General features: G+C 35.9%; 1 protein-coding gene across 3 annotated transcripts; it reads right to left on the bottom strand.

The window, feature by feature from the left end:
- On the bottom strand, nt 17-16,389 carry LOC109848131 (mitogen-activated protein kinase kinase kinase 5-like). 3 transcript variants are annotated; one of them, XM_020417483.1, is made up of 11 exons: nt 15,753-16,388; nt 12,648-13,250; nt 12,481-12,568; nt 11,481-11,543; nt 11,234-11,397; nt 6,483-6,558; nt 5,158-5,217; nt 1,919-2,038; nt 748-957; nt 592-668; nt 17-509 (listed from the first exon to the last, which is right to left on the bottom strand). In XM_020417483.1, exons 1-11 carry the CDS (start codon nt 16,154-16,156, stop codon nt 287-289), a joined length of 2,088 nt encoding a protein of 695 aa, XP_020273072.1. In that variant the 5' UTR covers nt 16,157-16,388; the 3' UTR covers nt 17-286. The 3 variants fall into 3 exon arrangements, with proteins under 3 accessions (XP_020273072.1, XP_020273074.1, XP_020273073.1); XM_020417485.1 differs by having other exon boundaries at nt 12,648-13,255; nt 15,753-15,833; XM_020417484.1 differs by lacking the exon at nt 5,158-5,217 and having other exon boundaries at nt 15,753-16,389.

A 20,036-nucleotide genomic window follows, 5' to 3' on the forward strand; every position in this document is an offset into this window, starting at 1 on the left:
ACCCACCCAAACCACTCCCCACGCACGCGCGCGTCTGGAACGATACAAACCATAAACCAATTGACCATTTTTAATCTGTACACTGCTCGGGCAAAACATTTACAACACATCCTGTAGTGTGTACTATCGCCATTATATGCACAAAACTAGCTCCTATTAATCGAAGGAAGGTGAAAAGAGGGGGAAACAACATAATCTACAACTCGAGCACCCAAAAGACCAGCAGTTAGTCCTCTGATTCTGTAGCTTGTACAGATGAATCAAGTGATCAGAAAAAAAACCATTATCAGAAGAGATCCAAAATTTCCTTCCTGTTGGGCTTCGGTAATGCATAGAGCTGATTGTGTCCAACAATTAAAGGTACCCCACTTGAATTATTAGATGAGCCTGAAGGACTTAGAAAAACATGATTTGTATGTGCAAAAAAGTTACGGACACCCTCAGGCATGGCTTGGGGAGATATCCGTGATGATGCCGATTCAGAAGTTTCTAGAGAGCGGGCAGCCTCACTGTTGAGAAAACACAACTAAAGATGAGATTGAATTATAGAAAGTCTCCATAAATTACATGAAGCAAAGCCTAATAACTTACTCGTTAGCTACTTGTTTCCCTTTAAAATTTGTTTCACTTTTGACTTTTGTCCTGTCCCTAGGGCTATATGTGTTCTCCTGTAATGAGATACAATAGTGTATTTAGTACTTTAAGGCATCTGAGATCATAAAGTGAAAGGAGAGAGACTAGAATTACAATAATTTTTATCCGTGCAAAGTCCTGAATAGACCCATGAATTTTGTGGTGCTGTAAGTTTCGAATAAAAGGGTGATCCAGCAACATTGTTGCTGTCGGCCTATCTGCTGGATTTCTACAGAAGCATCGTCTCAGAAAATCCTTGCCCTCAGACGACAATGTATCTGGTATTGGTGGGTCTTTATGAAGGACTTTAAACATTGCTGCCGCCTGTATGCATTAAGAACAAACAATTTCAGATTATCAAGACGAAGAAACTTAATGTCATTATTTAGCACTTTAAACCATAATAGTTTTCCCTACTTTCCACTGATATACTCTCACTTGTTGTTGGTAGCACCTACATATCCTGTAATTTCTAAAAATTGCACTTTAATACCTTACTGTTATGCAAACGTGAGAATATCCCCTAAATATTCCCATGTGACACAACAAGTCAAATTTAAAACATTTTAGCCCCCAATGTTTTCTGAATTTACTATTAGACCCAGAATACTTCTATTTTAAAATATAATTAGGGCAGATTTGAAATAGAATTATGGTATATTTAACAGTAAATTCAGAAAACACTAAGAGTTAAAAAGCTCTAAAATTAGCGTGTGAGTGTCATATGAAAATGTTCGGGGTAATATTCTCACGTTTGCATAAGACGAGGTATTAAAGTAAAAATTTCAGAAATTTCAGGGTGTATAAGTGCTGCCAAAAACTGGTAAAGGTATATATGTTCCAAGTAGTGGAAACTATAAGGTATTTAAGCGCTAATTAGCCTAACAACAACATAGGTAGAATGCAGAATGGAGGAATAGTGGTTCCCTTAATAGCATTTCATGACAGGCACAATTTTTGGCTATAATAGCATGTTCTTGTCCAAATGTAACACAGTTCCAAGAAAAATACATAAATGAAATCAATGGATAGGTTGTGGCAGCTCATTTTGCTAAATGAGTTACTAAGACATAGACTCATGGTGAGGCCCACCACATTATCACATCAGATCAAGTGGACCTCATCAGTCAAACTCTTGATAGCTCATTTTGCGAAATGAGTTGGCAGCTCGCGTCCAATATCCCTGACATAAATTTGTATGAATGTACCAGTTGATGCTATAGGGGAAATTTTAGTTTTTTGTTTTGGTAAGTTTGTGCAAAGAGAACTGTTGAATGTTTATTACCCCTTCTAGTCCACTCCAAGGATGCTTCCTAGTGAACATTTCAATAATTGTACATCCCAAACTCCAAATATCAACAGCATAATCATAACCCACATCTTTATTCATAGTAGCCTGGACAACCTGCACGTAAGAAAACATTAATACAAGAATTGAAAGGATGCTAAGATGTTAAGCACAAAACAAAAAAAGTTAATAATGCTCACACACTTTATCATATGAAACAGACATGAGATGACATGTCCATTTTATGAAATGATCTGCCAAGAGATGAAGAATTGTCTCTCACATTGCTTCTCACATCAGAAAAGAAGGATCTCACTACTTCAATCTCTTTGCAGCTTATCTCCTAGAAGAGGTGACAGCTCTTACCCGGTAAGAGAGTGTGTGTGTGTGTGTGAAATAATGGTATGACATATCAAGTCATTCAAGTATCAAGAAATAGACTATTGGTGAAGCCTGTCCTGCTAGTCACGTTGAAGAAGGTGGACCTCACTATTCCATTTATTTTTCTAAATAAGGTTAGCATCTAATATCCAATATCCTTATGTGTATACCAGCATAGAAAATGGAGTTATGTCAATTCAAATGTAGGTATATTACTTGATTATAGAAGTATCTCATTCATGATCTTGAGAAAAGCCCAATCAAATGCAAGGATATAATCCGCAACTAGTCTCCAAAAGTAAATAGTCACAACCTAGAAAATTAGAAAGGAGACTCCAACCCACTCACGCAACAATACCCCCCCCCCCCCCGCGCGACGAAAAAAACCACACCGCGCACGCACACATTTTGCTAAATGAGAATAGCACTCACTAGTAAGTTGAGCTTTTAGTTATTAGGCTATATCTACTAATTAGTTTCTTGAGATAGGAGTCTCTTACAAAGGAAACTGATGTAGCTCGAATTAGGAATCTAAATGATGCCAAATGCCTACTTTAGCTCCTTTTAGAATTCTCCAAACTCTCTTCTGACCAAATCATTTCCATATTTGGTTTTAGAAAAATTTTAGATCCATGCATTAATATTAAGATACTGAAGCACATGTTTCAAAAAATAGATTTGTTTTTGTCCATGTAGTTCTCAACATCCCCATTGATGACAGCCTAAGACCAGACGATACCAGCATCACATCGCAGTTCCCACCATTAAGTTCCTCATGAATCATGATCTAAGATCATCCTTGCCAGACACCTTCGACATTCTATGGGTCTAACCCGAGTATAGTTTGAAGTCAAGTATTTTCATTATATTCCATTGAAAAAATCTCGAAAACAAGTTTGAGGCAGAATGATCATTTCATTATTTGCACTACGTTCCATTTTAGAAACTTGACATGAAGTTTGAGGCAGAACGTCATTTCAGTTTTGAAGTTGATGAATATGGAGATAGAGAATATGAAACGAAACTTATCTTTTAGTAGTTTCATATCGTCAATTTAGATAGTTATTGGTAGTAGGCTAATTTGCATGGACAACTTTGCATTAAGGACTGCCTTACTTTTTTAGTAGTTCAATATCGTCACTTTCCATTCATTAGGCTCTCACACTCATTTTTTTAAGGGCATTCCCACAACCCAAGGAGCAAAAGAAAAGAGAATCAAGGCCACAGGATACAAGCATAATGATCAAATGATAGGGGATAATGATGGAAGCCGGGGACGGAGCCGTGTGATGCCGAAGTCTCACATATGGTACAGGTGTGGGTGCAATGCACGACGAATTTGTAAAATGTAGGACACAGCTAAAACATTTGAGCTGAAATCATAATTCAGAGCTAGATACACAAACAACCTTTGAAATCATAGTTTTTAACTAAATATGGGAAAAACGAACCCAGCCCTTATCCAACAAGTTTCAAAAGTGTCTGTAAAGTGTAGGATATGTCCAAGCGTATGGTTTTTTTTTAAATTACTACATGTATTGTGTAATACCCATCTGAATAAATGTATGCATATATTTAATGTGTCCAAGAAGTGTCAGACACCTCTATGAGTATGGGACATGCTAGATATGGGTACGGGTACGGCTTCGTGATAGAAGTACCCGCGCAACATAGTTAATAGGCTTATATTTGGTTAATTTTTTAAATTATTTTATATTTGCTGTATTGGTCAGTTTTCTTATTTTTTATCTTTTAGATGTTATTGTTATCTTTTAGATAAGATGGGAATAGATAGAAATTTTGATCCGGTTAGTTCTCATTAGTTGTTGAGATTTGAATTATTTGACTTTATCTAGTAGTTAGGTAGTTGAGATTTGAGTCCCTTATAAGAGAATTTGACGTAACTAGAATTGGTGTGGTGTTAGTCGATGGAAAATTCATGAACTATTTGATTGAGGGTGTGATTTCTTCTTTCATTATCTTCTTAAGTGCGTGCTTCCCTATTTTACCTTTGTAAGCGTGTGATTCCCTATCTTTATAGTTTATAGTTTATACACTTACATTTTGATTATTCAACTTTCTCTGCTTCCAAATTATTCCTTATNTTCTCTTGATCTGTAGGAGAAGGTGCACAGCTCATGAAGGGTAGCAGGAGAGTTATGTACGCTAAGAAAAGCATGCAAAACAAGGTAAAAATTTGTGAAGGGAACATATATGATTCTTTAAGGTATGAAAAACGATTTCTGGAAATGATTACATGCAATGAGAGGAAATATTAGAAGCACTACCGTACTGAATTGACATGGTAACTTGAGATGGGAACATTCTGCTTAGTTCTTTTTAAACTGATATTTTTTTAAAGACGTCTGAAGGTAATTAAAAAAAATACTCATATGCCCATGAATAGTGATACCTTGTCTACCAGCTTTCCTTTGGATATGCTTAACTTCCCTTAGTCCCATATAGTGAGAGTGTGTGTGCGCACGTGTATGTTTTGCTAGTCATTTGTGTGTGTTTTATTAATTTTTTTATCTTTTTTGCTAGTCATTTCTCTGTGCATGTGCGTGTGCGTGCATGTGTGTGTAGGGGAATATGGATTCAGATTTCTCGCAACTGGATCCAACTGCTTAAAACTTAATAGACGTATCGATCATCTGTACGCAAAAAAGAAAAAAAGAGAAGATATAGAAGCATTAAGTACATAGAAGATGTTCAAGCTAAACTCTAATTCAATAACAGCTGCAACTTGTCACTCGAATGTTCCAATAAGAGGAAATGTCAAAACAAGGAAAAGCATGAAGCTTCAGATCTCCTAACAGCACAAGCAGTAGACTGAGACAGATAACAAATATTACCTCCGGAGCCATCCAATATGGAGTTCCCTTCAATGAAAGAGCACCAGCCACTCCGCTCAACTAATTAGAAATTTCACATCAGTTCAACGCAGGATATATTCACAAAATTTCAAAAAAAGAAAAAAGAGAACGATCTCTTGACTGCAATGAAATTAATTACCTAGTTTTACTAGAATCAACTAACAAGCAGTAACAAAACTCAAAAGTTGCACAGTATAAGATCCCATCCGGCCCAAACCCAAACTTTGGGGATAAGAAAAATTAACCCCCAACTTTTTCCTCAACCTGAAAGTAAAATTATTTGGCTGAGCTCTAATACTTTACTGAGTAGCATGTACAGAAAATCTCACACACAACTAATTGTTTAAGCCTTACTTAACTAAGCCAATAGATGCAGAGCACGCCACAGCCTTAAGCAAATATCTTGGAGATGAGTACTTACTCGAGAGAGAATTTGATAAATAAGAAGACATAATAAAGGTTACACTGATATGTATCAAATCATAAATAGAAACGATGCAAAATCAGGAAGTCTTCTTTGGAAAGAGGCAGTTCTCTCTTTTTCGTATAGGGCCACAAGATGAGATGACGTTACAAACAAGAACAGAAATACTCCTAAAAGCAAATAGCCAATTTTATTATAGGAAAGCATTTTCTGGATCCTAAAAAATCATTCAAGGATTAAGGTTTGTATAAAGTGTGTCTTCATCATTATTTCATTATTTTAGTTCTTTGTCTAAATTTTTAGTTTCACAAATTTTTTGAATTATTTCAAACAGAATTTTATATTATATTAGTTGCATCAGAAAGAATTCCTTCCATGCTTGCATTTCAAAGTGCAAACAGAGAAATTGATTACAATATGCAAGAAATTTGTATTACCTTAGCAAATTTAATTAGGTCGAGTGTAATTAAAACTGGCGCAAAATAAATCTCTTAGATAGAAAAAAAATAATCATCCAGTCTGTAAGGTACAATCTACATAGCATGCAACATTTCTCTGATATATTTAATTAGCTTTATACATTTTTCATATATTTTCTGAGAAGCATACATAACATAAGTTTATTCATTCACGTACAACATTTTTTCTAGTACATAAATTATACGTAACTTTTTTATTCATAACTAGTGTTAGGTCACACTAGTATGCAATACCAAACTGGGCTGACTTTTTAAATAGAGTATATACTATAAGTGAATCAATGAGTACATAATACCAATAGAATCTTACACCAACTAGTAGACCATTGAAACATAACAAAGAAGTAACTCGAGTAGAGAAGCATTGCTGGAAATCGTTGACATAAAAGAGTCAGACTCACATGTTTTGCCATCCCAAAGTCCGCAAGCTTTACAACACCATTAATATCAACAAGCAAATTTGCTCCTTTAATGTCCCTGGCAGAACAAATAGCACACATGGTTGACCTTCGAAGTAAAACTATTGACAAGAACTTGGATTACCACTTTAAGAGAAAAGTTACTCAGAGGAAGGATAAGAATTTACAGTAAGTATGAACAATGTCAGGCTTATGAGACTTGGGGGGAACATTGTATAAACTAAAAAGGCATAATGCACATGACTGAATAATTCACACAACTCATATGAACATAGAAGATAGCAGAATCAACCATGAGACCATTAAACTGCACTAACATTCTCAGTGTGAGGCAAGAATGATGATTTGATGGTAGATAAAAAATGTACTTCAGTGGATCAAGGGCCCTATCTACCAAATTTCTCTCTCTTTATTTTGCTTTGAGATTGGTTCTAGCGTCTGACATATTTAAGACGCACATCTCAAAAATAGCCTTGATTTGTACAACACACCAAAACAAATCTCAAAGAAAATCCAATGGATAAAGAAGTTGGTGGATATAACCCTCAATCCACTTACGTTTATTCTAGTTTTACTGTATATAAGAAATATGATTATCCTTGTATATGATTACATGTCGAATTGGAGCCTCGATGATCACATATTTTTGCCTTTGGTGTTGATACTCAATGGCGGGCGCCGGAGTGGGATATTGTGTGCTCATGTAAAGACTGCACTGAGGCAACAATACTCGACACAGTCAAGATGCTCGGGCGCAGTATCAACACACCGGCTTCACCAAATCGGACGCTTCTGCTCGGCTACTATGGTTCGTCGTCGACTCCACCTCCGGCATCATCATGGTTAAGATCATCGTCCCCAAACCATGGAGAAGCTCAAGTTTTTTAAATATAGCATCTAATTTATAGTCTTGTATGTTATATCTTTTTGTAACCAGTTAGAACTCTGACAGTGAAATATGAACAATGCAACTGTGATATGCCAGCCTCTAAGTTGTGCTACAAGAATGGGGCTTGGAAATGTATCAAATGCCTCAATATGTCATGTACATAATTAGATCATATGTTATTGTTTCTGTTTATATTGCTATGTAAGTATAGAAAAATAGACTTCGAGGAGAATATAGATTTTTACTGAGTTCATGCTAATTTTCATTCAGATGTTTCAAAATACATATGCTAGTTATGGGTGAGTTCATGTCTTCATGCTTGTCAATACTGTATGTCATGGAAAACATGATATTCTATGTCATAGAATACAAGCTTACTGCTTTCTCATTTGTTCTATTTGAATCAGTTTTACTCATTGACATCAAAATTGCTACTGCGTACTACTTCATCTCTTTGAAATAGATATAAGTGACCTCGTGATTACTACTGCGAGTAACGATTTCATAGGTACACAAACTAGGATCAATGAATAAAAGTCAACATGAAATAACAAATATGAATAAAAAAACATACTAAATTTTCTGAGGATGAAGCTTATGTGAGCTACGACAACTATGCAAAGAAGAGAGGATTTGGCATCTGAAAAAGCAATGTTGATAGACTCTAAGAAGAACAAAGAAATAATCATCCGAAAATTATTTGTTTGTAACAAGCAAGGCTATGAACATGTAAATGATAAGAGGTAGTAAAGAAAAGTAACTGTTCCTAGGACTGATACGAGAGTCAATTATAAGACTTGAATGGTGATTTGTAGGAGAGAGAACACATGGATTGTCAAACAATTCAACGACAATCATTCAAAGCATAAAATAAGTAGTCCAGATAAAGTGATGAAGCATCGTTCTCATAGCAATTGCATCAAACAACTCTGGTCGAAAATCTTATGCATAATCTAAACGATCAAAGGTTACAACCTTCTACAATTTCGAAGGTTGTGAATGCAATCAGTGGAGGTTATTCAGAGAAGATTACTTCTCAACAGTGTCATGGTCTCAGAAGCACAAAAAAGAGAAATTTTGGAAGAAAAGCTCATGCAATTATCAAACTTTCCAAAACAAACAAGCCTTGGATCCTGACTCTTATTTTGTTATACAATTAGATGGTGGCCTCACTTTTAGAAGTGATTTTTGGGCTGATGAATGGTCAATTAGATGGTGGCCTCACTTTTAGAAGTGATTTTTGGGCTGATGAATGGTCGAGAGCATGAAATTTAGTAATCTTCTTGTTTTTATGTCACTTATAGAATAAATAATTTAAAACTTCCTTTTAATCCATTTACCGAAGTAAACCATCATCAGCAATCAATATTGTTTAAATGTGCACTACTAGCTGATGAAAAAGAGGAGACTTTTCTATGGCTCTTTAGAGAATGGTTGAGATGTATATCAGGGATAGTACCTACTACAATAATCACAGATCAAGATGGAGCTATATGCAATGTAGTTCAAATTGTTATTTAGAAAGTTATCATCGATTTTACAAATGGCATATTGACAAGCAAGAACTAGTCCATCTTCAAAAGTTGCATCAGGATCATGAGTGTTTGGGAGGATTATAACACATGGAAGAAGACAGTACAATAAAGAAATTCGAGGCGAAATGGAAGAACATGAATGAGAAATATAATTCGGACAATAAAAGTTGGTGTCATGCACCGAACTAATACAAATATTAATGAAAATAATAATAATATCAAGGTGCATGATGGCCGGCCATGTCCTCTTATTAAGAGGACTTGCAAAGCCTAACTCCGATATACTCAACTAACATATGTTACCAGATATGACTTATAAAAACTTTATTTTCTAAATCCAAGCTTACAATATATGAATCACCGTATATAAGTGTTCAACCAACAGTCTGGCTCACATCCTGGAAGCACGATAGGATTTATTTGTCAAGCCACACTCAATTGAAATTTTGTTTATAATTGGGGTGAGCTTTCCACGCGCTTAGTAAGTGGTACATACTCAATAATTTATGTAAATAAAACCACAGTGAAATATGGTCATAATGAGCTTATGATAAATATGCATCATTCTTAAAATAATTTACATGCATAGAAATTAAGCAATGTCACACCCTATCTTGACAACTAGACTATCTCTAGCAGTAATCTGCCTAGAAAAGCTATCTACCGCGGTGCTCTGCCTTTTACGTCATATCTCAACCAGACTGCCTATATCGGTGATCTATCTAGCCTGGAATGCCTACAGCTGCCGAGCTGCGGTATATCTATCATAACACTCAACTCCCTTAGCAGGCCTGTGACATACTTAATTTCTTGGTGTACATCATTAGCCAATGTACAATGCAATATTTGCATCAATATGATTCAAATATCATTTGGTAAAACTTGCTTGTCATGTATAGCCGACAACAGCAAAATCAAATATTCATACATGATTAATTCAACAAGTATTATTGGAATAAAAACATTAAGTGATTCGAAGCAAATATTAGAGAAAAACTATAGTTCCTATCATTCATCGGAACTGTTTTAAGGTCTACTGTGATAATCGACCAATGTGCGCAAAAACACCATCTAACTGTATTATATTTATTATAAAAAATGAGAAAATGTGTCATTTAATTATTCATATGCATGTACCTCAAATTTATATTTCAATGCAAATAAAACAATGTAATTTTTTAGTATTTGAAATAATCTAACTTAACTATTCATGTACTATCTGCTTGTAACTGTGCATACTCACATAAAAATTGTAAGAACTTATGACATTTAGAAGCACGTAATGGTAGATATAGTTAGGAAACTAATAAACACTATGAATCACACATTATGTCATTAGGAGAAAAAGAGTTATCGATGCATATCACCAGCTAGAGTATTAAACAAGGTTTTAGATATCGGTTATCGGAGATTTATCAGACAGTCAAAATGCATATCGGATAGCGGATATCGAGGATATATCGGAGTGACATTACCGGATGGTGATATACATAATATAATATTCTAAAATGTAATCTAACCATACTTAATAAAATATAAACATGCCAAAATGTAAATAATTATGTTTAGGATCACTAACCAACGGTAGAAACTCGGGACGGGTCGGGTTTAAAGTGCATTGAATAGGTGCCCGTTGTCCGAAACCAAAACTCAAACCAAAGGCCAATAATTTCGATTTTTGGACCGACAATATCGGTTGATAACTCACTTTATCGCTGCATTATCGGCGATAAACATCCGAAAATGATAACTAATTTAGAATCGAACTTATCATAGCGGAAGGCCCCCAAAACCGATAAATTATCGATAATATCAGTTTATCGGTCGATATTAAAAACATAAAACAGTCAAACAGGAACACAAGTCATCGACCAAGTGAATGTGAGAAGGCACGTATGTTCCATGCCATTTATCCAAATTTCTACGAGTATGGCTACATGCAACTCACGTACACTATACTAGTGTGTATGTGTGTGTGCGCGCACACACCAAACACCAAGTTTGGTGCTTGGTAGTGAGGTGGTGGAATCTCAACCATAGGTGCGAGTGAGATTAGCTGGATGGCAAATACATACTCATCTTACACGTACTCTTTGTATTCTACAACCTTAAATGTGTGTGTGTGTGTGTGTGTGTGTGTGTGTGTGTGTGAGAGAGAGAGAGAGAGAGTGTGTGTGTGTGTGTGTGCGTGTTTATAAGAAGGGAGAGCACATAAAAGCATCGTACAATAGACATATGGAAGATTAGCTTTCTGTTCATTGTCTAAATATAAGGATGAAGCTGATTCCAACTTCAATAGAAATGAGAACCTGTGGATTTTTTTGGAACCGTGCAAATAAGCCAGCCCCCTGAGGATATGCCGAGTGAAATTACGAACCACTGATTCTGTCATAGCTCCACAATGGTCACGAACATATTTATCGATCGAGCCAGGGAAAACATACTCTAGATATATGAAAAATCGATCCTCAGTCTGCATACAAAAATGATCTGCAGTTGAGCAACTTTAATTTAATCTGCAAAATCGAAATACATACAATTTGTGTGACTGCTCACCATTTCGCTCCCATAATACTGCACGATATTTGGGTGCTTTAATTGACTAAGGACTTCTATTTCCTGACAGAGAAATAGGGAAATTGACAGTATTAGAGTACATAGACTGACTATAGAAGATTACATAATAAATAGGTCAAAAAAAATTAATATCTCCCGGAACAATTACATGAGTGTAGAAGTAACTAAAGCTTGAAAATAAGTCACATATGTTAACATAAACTAGTACAAGTAAAAGGTTCAGAGGAAGATATATTTATTATAATCGAAGTAGAATATAATGAACAAATCCAAATGCGATCAACAATCTCATCAGAGAAAGAGAACACATGATAAATATTTATAATACAAGATGGAACCAACAGATTTTGTGAAGAACACACGAGTGAACAAATTACAATGTCAAAGAATTTCTGGTTATCCTTTTCATTTCTTAAAACCCAAAATTAAGCTGACTCCTCTCAGTCACAACGAGGGTTGGTTTTGTAAGCTACAAATAAATCAGCTGCTGCATGATAATGGTAAAGTCAAGCATATCCGTGGTCCGTTTGATGAACGATGTTCACTCAACAAACGAAAATCCTTGTGTTGCTATAGCCAAAGTGTCCAATTGGAAGCTAACATGAGTTAATGCAAATAAATAGCTCTTACGATTTCCTTCATCATGTGGGTTGCAACCGAACAGCCATTGTTCCATGTATAAGCTACAGGTAGCTAACAAATATACATATCCATAACTTCAGCTATAGCAACATGAATTTTCATGTAGATACAGTGGGAATGTTGCCTGAATAGCAAGAGCGCGTGATGTGAGCTACTTGTGTCTGCAATACTAATTGAATAGCTTACCAAACATGTGCTAAGATTAAGGTAAACTTTATGTCTTGGATATAAGTTACATGGTCATCTATCATAATAAAATAAGCATCTCACGTTCACAAAAATATAAAAGAAGAAAACCAATTGCCAGAAGAATGTCAGAAAAGTCTGGAAAACAAACCTGCTCCAACTGTTTCAAACATTCAGCAGATTTTGGATCATCAGGAATTATATTTACTTCTTTCATGGCACATAAAGCTCCAGTATGTCTGTGGAACAACATCATGCTTGTGACCAAATTACCAACCGCCGAAAAATCACCAAATGGTTAAACAGGAAATCACCTACCTGTTCGTTGCCACATAGACATTTCCAAATGTACCACTTCCAATGAGTTTTTGCTTTTGCCATGGAGATGGCTCTGGTTTTGCTGTATTAGGATGAGTAAAAGGGGACTGCGATGGAACTGCAGCTCCTGGTGGTAGAGGCAATGGGTGGACATTTGCATTGCCATTATCTTCATGCCATGAAACTGAGTTTTCAGGGTACTTGGGATGCACTGGTGATGAAGGTGCGCTAGGATTTCGTGATCTTACAACAGGACTTTTTGAAGTGGGACTATACATTGACGGGCAGTCAGGACTAACTTTCCCAGGTGACTGAGTAGAGGAACCTGGCATCGTATCGTCTGAAACTATGTCTGAAGGTGACAAGAGACCCTGAGGGAAATTGTAAGTATGGTCGTTCTCTATATTACTTCTTCGTGGACTAAGTACTGGACTTGAAAATCTTGTGGACGGAGCACTTTTAGCAGGTATGTTCAGCCTGAAGTTTACAGTTTCAACAGAATTTGGATCATGCAGAGCCTTCCTATAATCACTAAACATTGATTTGCCTGCTGGTGCATCAACATGCTCTGGACTTTTTAGAGCAGCCTGATAAGTTAACCTACTGCACTAGAAAATGGAACTGTCATAAAACTCCAAGTATTGCACAACCACAACCAGACAAAATAGACCACAAGAAATGCTCACACTTGTTAGGACAAAACTCCAAAAGGAATTTGAACATGTTGGCTAGCATCATGTTGTGTAACAATTGAATCAACCTATAAATTGTTCTATAATGGCCTTACGAACATAAAAGATCGTATGGAATATAAGATTTCTGAAGTATTACCAGAATCAGCATAAATTCCTAATGATCCACCAGATTTCTTATTTACCTTACCAAGAAAGTCACTAGGAAATAATGCTTATGCACCTTGAGACAGAAGTTACAACTCAATATTTTCTTGCATTACTTATTCAAACTCAAAAGATGCAGTTATTCTAGCAATGTGTTGATTTTCAAAAAATAAGTTCATTGATAAGCTTCTTTTTGACCTCTCAAAAAAGCTCAACTAAGAATCAATGAATTTAAACCTTAAAAAACAAAACAAATAAAATAAATCGACGACAAAATTGACATGGCTACTTTTCTTTACTGTACAAGCAGAAACGCACACTCAAGTAAAAAAAGAAAAACTATTTTATTCACCTGGGTCTAGATTGTGAAAGGGGGGACTCTAGCCACGGGGTTTACTCGGCTGGAATTAAAGCCAAGGTTCCTCGCACCAAAAAATGAAAAAAAAAGAAAGAAAAACTAGTTTGAATAACTATTGTCTATGAGGTGGTCTGAACATACAAAGATTAGAATATCGTAGAGTTATGATATAAACAGTGTTTTAAAGGTGAGGTTAAGGTGATAGGATCCTATCAATGTTGGCAAGAGACGCTAGAAAAGGGGATCACTTGAGTGAACTAAACGATAGATTACAAAAATTCATAAACATGACAAATAATATACAAAAAAACACAATATCAATAAATGTTTGAAAGGAGTATTACTATTCCTCGTGTGTTTTTTTTTGTACACGGGAATGGGCATTACAAATTAAATCCTCGTGTTTTTAATTTGTAATGCTTATGAATCCTCGTGTTTTTTTGTACAATATCAAACATACAGAGTTTTTAGTCTCTCTTGTATACTCCTTTTAACTAGCAGAATACCTGAATCCCTTACGCCTCATTTGGTGCACGGGAATGTGCGGGAATGGAATGCACATTCCCACTACTCATTCATGTTTACCAAACACGAGGTCCTTTTGAAATCTAGAATGTTCATTCTCACTTCTCATTTATTCCCACATTTTGTGGGAATGAGCATTCCCAGTGAGATGGTAGGGAATGAGCATTGCCACTTAAGTGGAATTCAAAAATTAAAATAACTTTCAAATATGCATGATTGCTTATTAATTAGCTAATACCAAAAATAAAAAGGTTATAATTCTCACTTCATTCTCTTATCCAAACCAAATTTGCGGATAAGAATGAGCATTCTATTCCCACCCTAATTCCATTCAATTCCTTCATCCCATTCTCACTTGACTTGGTTCCTGTGTGCTAAATGAGGCGTTAAGTTCTTAATGGGTACATGAACATCTGGTTGCTATATATTAGACTGTTAGTTATCACTTAATTTATACTAACATAATCAAGCCACTCTTTGTACAAAAATAAATGTGCGATTGTAAGCTCACATGTTTAACTTAGTCTTAAGAAGCATGATGAATCCTATAACCATCACTAAGATATAGCTTTATTTTTTATCACCCCCATTAAGAAGACATACATATACAAGCTTCTACCTTTATTAACAAATTGTTGAGAAATTAATACCAAATCATTACAAGGAGTTTGAAGGTCACCTTGGAACCAGAGGCCTGAATGAAGTTTGAAAGTCGCTATGGAAAGTGGAGAATTAATTATGAAATCTAAGTGCCTAACTCCACGCTATAAAAGGAGAGGAGGGTGTTTGTCATTTGAGGAGTCATCCAAGAAGTGTCTTGGGTTCACATATTTCCTCTACAATTGTTCTTCTCTACCAAAGATTATATAATTATATCCACTGGTGGTTGGGGTTGTCAAACATATTGCAGGTGGTCTAATAGAAGAAGGATTTGACTCCACATATTGTACAGGGTGTGAGTGAGAGAACTCTCTTGTATTGTATACCGTTATTCTCGATAGTGGAAGTTTTCTTATTGTGTTGCCTTTGAACGTAGGCTTAGGCAGAACCACGTAAATCTTGGTGTCTCTCCATTTTTTTTTATTGTCAAATTTTGGAGGTTGGGTTGATTTCGACCCAACATAAACAAACTCCTCTCAAGGATAGAATCTCTTGTCACCAGAAACAGCACTTTGACAATAGCAGTAAAAATCTACACTTTTCTTGCATCAACCACCTAGAAAGCCACATAAATAAAGTTCTCTTAAATGATAACAGAATATCTTATCATGCTATGAACACATATCCATTTCTTACTAAATTTGCTAGACTTTATTTCATAATTTTTGCGAAAAATAACAAAGCTTAACTTTTAACAAAAACAGCTTAATTGAACTCTCATACCATGCAACTGAATCTGACGACCAACACCCTTCATCCCCTCCGCTCCCCTCCCTTGGCGACGGCAGCCTACATCCCCCGGACAAAAACCGAAGCTCCCTCCGATTCGGCGACTGCGGCGAGTTCCCAGGCAATGGCAGCGGCTGGGGCAGCAGCACAGGCGACGAGGATGACCTCAGAGGGGTTACATCAAGATTGGTCGGCGATGTCGTGACCGGGAACGACGCAGAGCTGGCGCCGGCGACGTCAATGTTGGTGAGGTGGCGGAGCTTACGCTGGCGAGTGAGGCGAGGCTGAGCGGAGGAATCTCCGCTGCCCCGGCGGCTGAAGATGGCGGGAGATTCATTGCGATTACGGCGAGGGGAGGAGGAGGAGGAGGGGGAATTGGTGCTCTTCCACCAAGGCATAATAGCGAGCAGAATGGAGGATCATGGTACAAACGAGAAGAGAAATCGAGCGAAAAAGATCACATTTTTAAGGGGATCGAGATTGAAAACCCTAACCCTAACAAGGGGAAGGAGATGGACATCGGAGGGGGTTAAATGTAAAGAGGGGAATTACGCGGAAAGAAGCGGAGGAAGGAGTCCGCTGCTCTGCTACGCGCGCGAGGTCAAACTCTTTAAATCCCCCTCAAAAAAAAAATTTTTTTTTAATTGTTTTCTTATACTCTCTTTTCTTTATTTGTTTTTGTTCGCCTTTCCTTCTCGCCCTCACCGGATACCGCTTCCGACAACTTAATATAGGGTATGTTTTTAGATTAGTCCTTGTAAGAATGGGTTATTGCAAATGCCATGTGCTGTACTGATACTGCAAAAACAACGCCTTTTTTTCCCCATCACTTCGAGAACGGTAATAGGTTGGTGATGACATTAATTAATGATAACATACAAAATTTCTTGTTATTCATCCATAATTATCATGTGTTTAATAGTTTAAAACCTAATATTACTCATTATTATCAAGTAATAATGCATGCAACAAAGCAAAGAGGTACGTTGATGTTATGCTACGGGTGTGGTGATACTAATTAAGGACTAATTATATCCCGCTATACTGAAACATGGTATAATTACACTGATCTTGGAGATTACGTACCTACATGAATAATTTGAGATTACACGGGTGATCTTGGAGTTTAGCGGACAAACAACTCCTGAGGTTGCAAATACAAGCAACACTTTCATGATGGCTTAAGGTATTTTAATTCCACCCCATTTACCAAGAATGTATTTTAATTAGGCAAACCTGTTTTAAGGCATTTTAATTGTTCAACTTACCAACAAGACCATTTTTCTCGTCGGTGACCAGTTTTCCGGCGAGAACTCGTCACGTGCGTGGCACATGATGACTTCAACTGTTTTTTAGCTGCTGATGTGGCACAAATTTTCTGACATGGATAAAACAGTTGGGAGAATAAAAGAAGGGATTCAAGCTGCGATTAGGTGAGATTGGAAACTAGGGTTATCACTCTCTATCTCCGAAAATCGTCGTCGTCCTCCGAAAAGAGAGGATTTTAATTGATTCAAACCTTCGCATCGGCTTCAACCTGTACCAAGTCGTCGTCCTTCGAAAATCACCTTCTGCATCAACTGAGGAACACCATCACATGGAATCCTTGCAATCTATCTCCTTCAACTGCCTCCTCCGCGATTTCTCACTCTCTATTTCTCCCTCTCTCTCTCATGTTCAAATTCTGAAAATAAAAGGAGCGAATCTGTCCTATTTTGGGTGAATTAGGATTTTTAGAAGGTTAATTCCCGTCTTTAAACACTGGCACGTCAGAAAATTCGTGTGACATCAGCAACTAAAAAACAGTTTAAGTCATCACGTGCCACGCACGTGACGAGCTCTCGCCGGAAAACTATCGCCGACAAGAAAAAGGGCCTTGTTGTTAAGTTGAATCAATTAAAATACCTTAAAGCAGGTTTGCCTAATTAAAATACCTTATTGGTAAATGGAGTAGAATTAAAATACCAATATGGGTATTTAGCCTTTTCATGATCATCCGCATTGATACGCAAACTGTAAAATCAGCCACGCAATTACACCATGATGATTGAAAACCACATTTGGTACAACAATGTAGGAAACGATTTAATTGTTATCATTGAAGTTGAATCACATTGGTACTAGTCCAGTCTTTGTAGATTCAAAGAACAACCCTTAATAGATTTCGGATTTATTATTTCCACGCTGCGTTACCTACTCACCTAAAGTCATCCACCATATTTAAACTGAGGAATAGAAATAAAAAAGATAGGAAAGAAATTTCCTTCTATTTTCTCTCTTATAATCACCCCAATGAAATCCAAACATGACAATAAATATTTTATTAAATAATGAAGTGCTATGTTTTGAGAAAATAATAATAATAATATGATTGAGAAAATAGACTATCTGTGTTTTCAAACAGTAATTAAAAATTCCAAGCCACTAGCAAAATTGTGTGAATTAAACTTAGATCTCTTGGAAACTACCCTTCTACTTTGACCTACCATGAGCTCTGAAGTTATTTTATTTTCTTAATTCCTCAAGTCAAACACAAGTTATTGATAAGAAAAATTCTTTAAGGGGGTGTTAGTCAATTGGGACATTTTCATGCAAAATGGGATAATTATTATAGTGGAATAATTTTTGCTAGTGGGATATTTTAGTGGGATAAATAGGAACAATTTTGTGAAACGGGATATTTTGATAAAATAACGTGGGATAAATTTTTATAATCATAAAATATATATTTATGCATTTTGAATATATAAATACTATTTATGTGCTTTAAACTTACTATTATTAATTGATAATTGCTTACAAGAATGTTCATTACTATTAATTAAATAACTTTTAGTTAGACTATAAGATATTGACAATTATTATTATAATAACGATCTAATGATGGTGATAACCATAGTAGAAAGAAGTAAAGAAAAAAATAAATATAAAAAATAACAAAATAAATATGAGTTCTAGTTTTTTACCACCTAGTTCCAAGCTAAAACTTGGAACAATTTGAGAGACTAGAACTTTCTTTTTTGTATAGAAAAATAAAAAAGTGGGATAATTTTGTATCATTATCCCAATTCTAGTTTTGTTAAAGTTCTACTTGACTAACACTGTACAATTTTATTCTAGTTTTAGTTCTATGTGACTAACACCTTAAAAATTTATCTCACAGATTATCCCAGTTCTAATTTTAAGTTCTAGGTGCCTAATCCCCCCTAAGGACCCAAAATATGGCACCAATATGGGGGACACCTCACTTGTCCCCTTTATTGGTCCCATATTTTGGGTCCCTATAGCAAAGCTCTATTGATAATAACAAGTTTAGTTATTAAATTCCTAATTATTTGCAACTAATAAATGACAAAAGCATTCTTTAATGTAAGTCCACTTTCGCGACTTTATATGGACTGACATATTTTCTTATGCGTGCTTAAAGATTAGGTAAGGCATTGGGCACTCTTGGAGTACATCATATCATATAGTACTTCATTTTGGAGAGAGAAAATAATAACGTTTATTTCTGTTCTTTTCAGTAGTGTCACATTAATGAAGATTTGATTATCTATAATCAAAATAAAAAAGTGTAGAAACTGAGATGGATAAATTAAAGTATTTCTTAGATTTAGGAATGAATCATAACTAAATAAATTTTGATAAATAATTATAATTGAAAAAGGGAATTCTCTTTCTTTCTTTCTTTTTTTTTCAAGTAAAGAGTATCTAAATATTAAATTCAATGGACATTTTAACCACTTTCATGTAGAAGTAACAATTAAAAAGGTGAAGGCGAGAATAAGAGATTTATCTTTGGATCCAGATGTTGGGGATTTTAAGGAGATTAATATGCGGAACTAAACACTAAGCGAATAACGACACCAATGAAAAATATCACAATCAAGCAAACACCAAGATTTAACGTAGTTCGGCAAATCGTGCCTACGTCCACGGGACGATCCAGAGAGAAATATTTCACTATGAATCAAGAGTACAGTCCCTCCAAGTTACACATGAACCTGAGAATTAAATCACAAGAGAAAGATACAGTGTTACCTCTAGGACACCAAAACCCTAAAACCCGTCTCACCAAAAATCTCCAACTTCCATGAAGAAACCAGCACCGTACCCTCGACGGCGTCGTCATTTTGAAGACAACAGTTTTTGAATCACTGCAATCGGACAACCGAGCGATCTAGAATCTGAACTTTTCTCTCTCTTCTTCTCTCTCTCCTCCTGGGTACGGTAGCAACCATTGTTATCGGGTTACTGTAGATGTTCACCAGAAAATTG

The sequence above is a fragment of the Asparagus officinalis genome, chromosome 7 (assembly GCF_001876935.1).
Source record: "Asparagus officinalis chromosome 7, Aspof.V1, whole genome shotgun sequence".
Taxonomy (NCBI): domain Eukaryota; kingdom Viridiplantae; phylum Streptophyta; class Magnoliopsida; order Asparagales; family Asparagaceae; genus Asparagus; species Asparagus officinalis.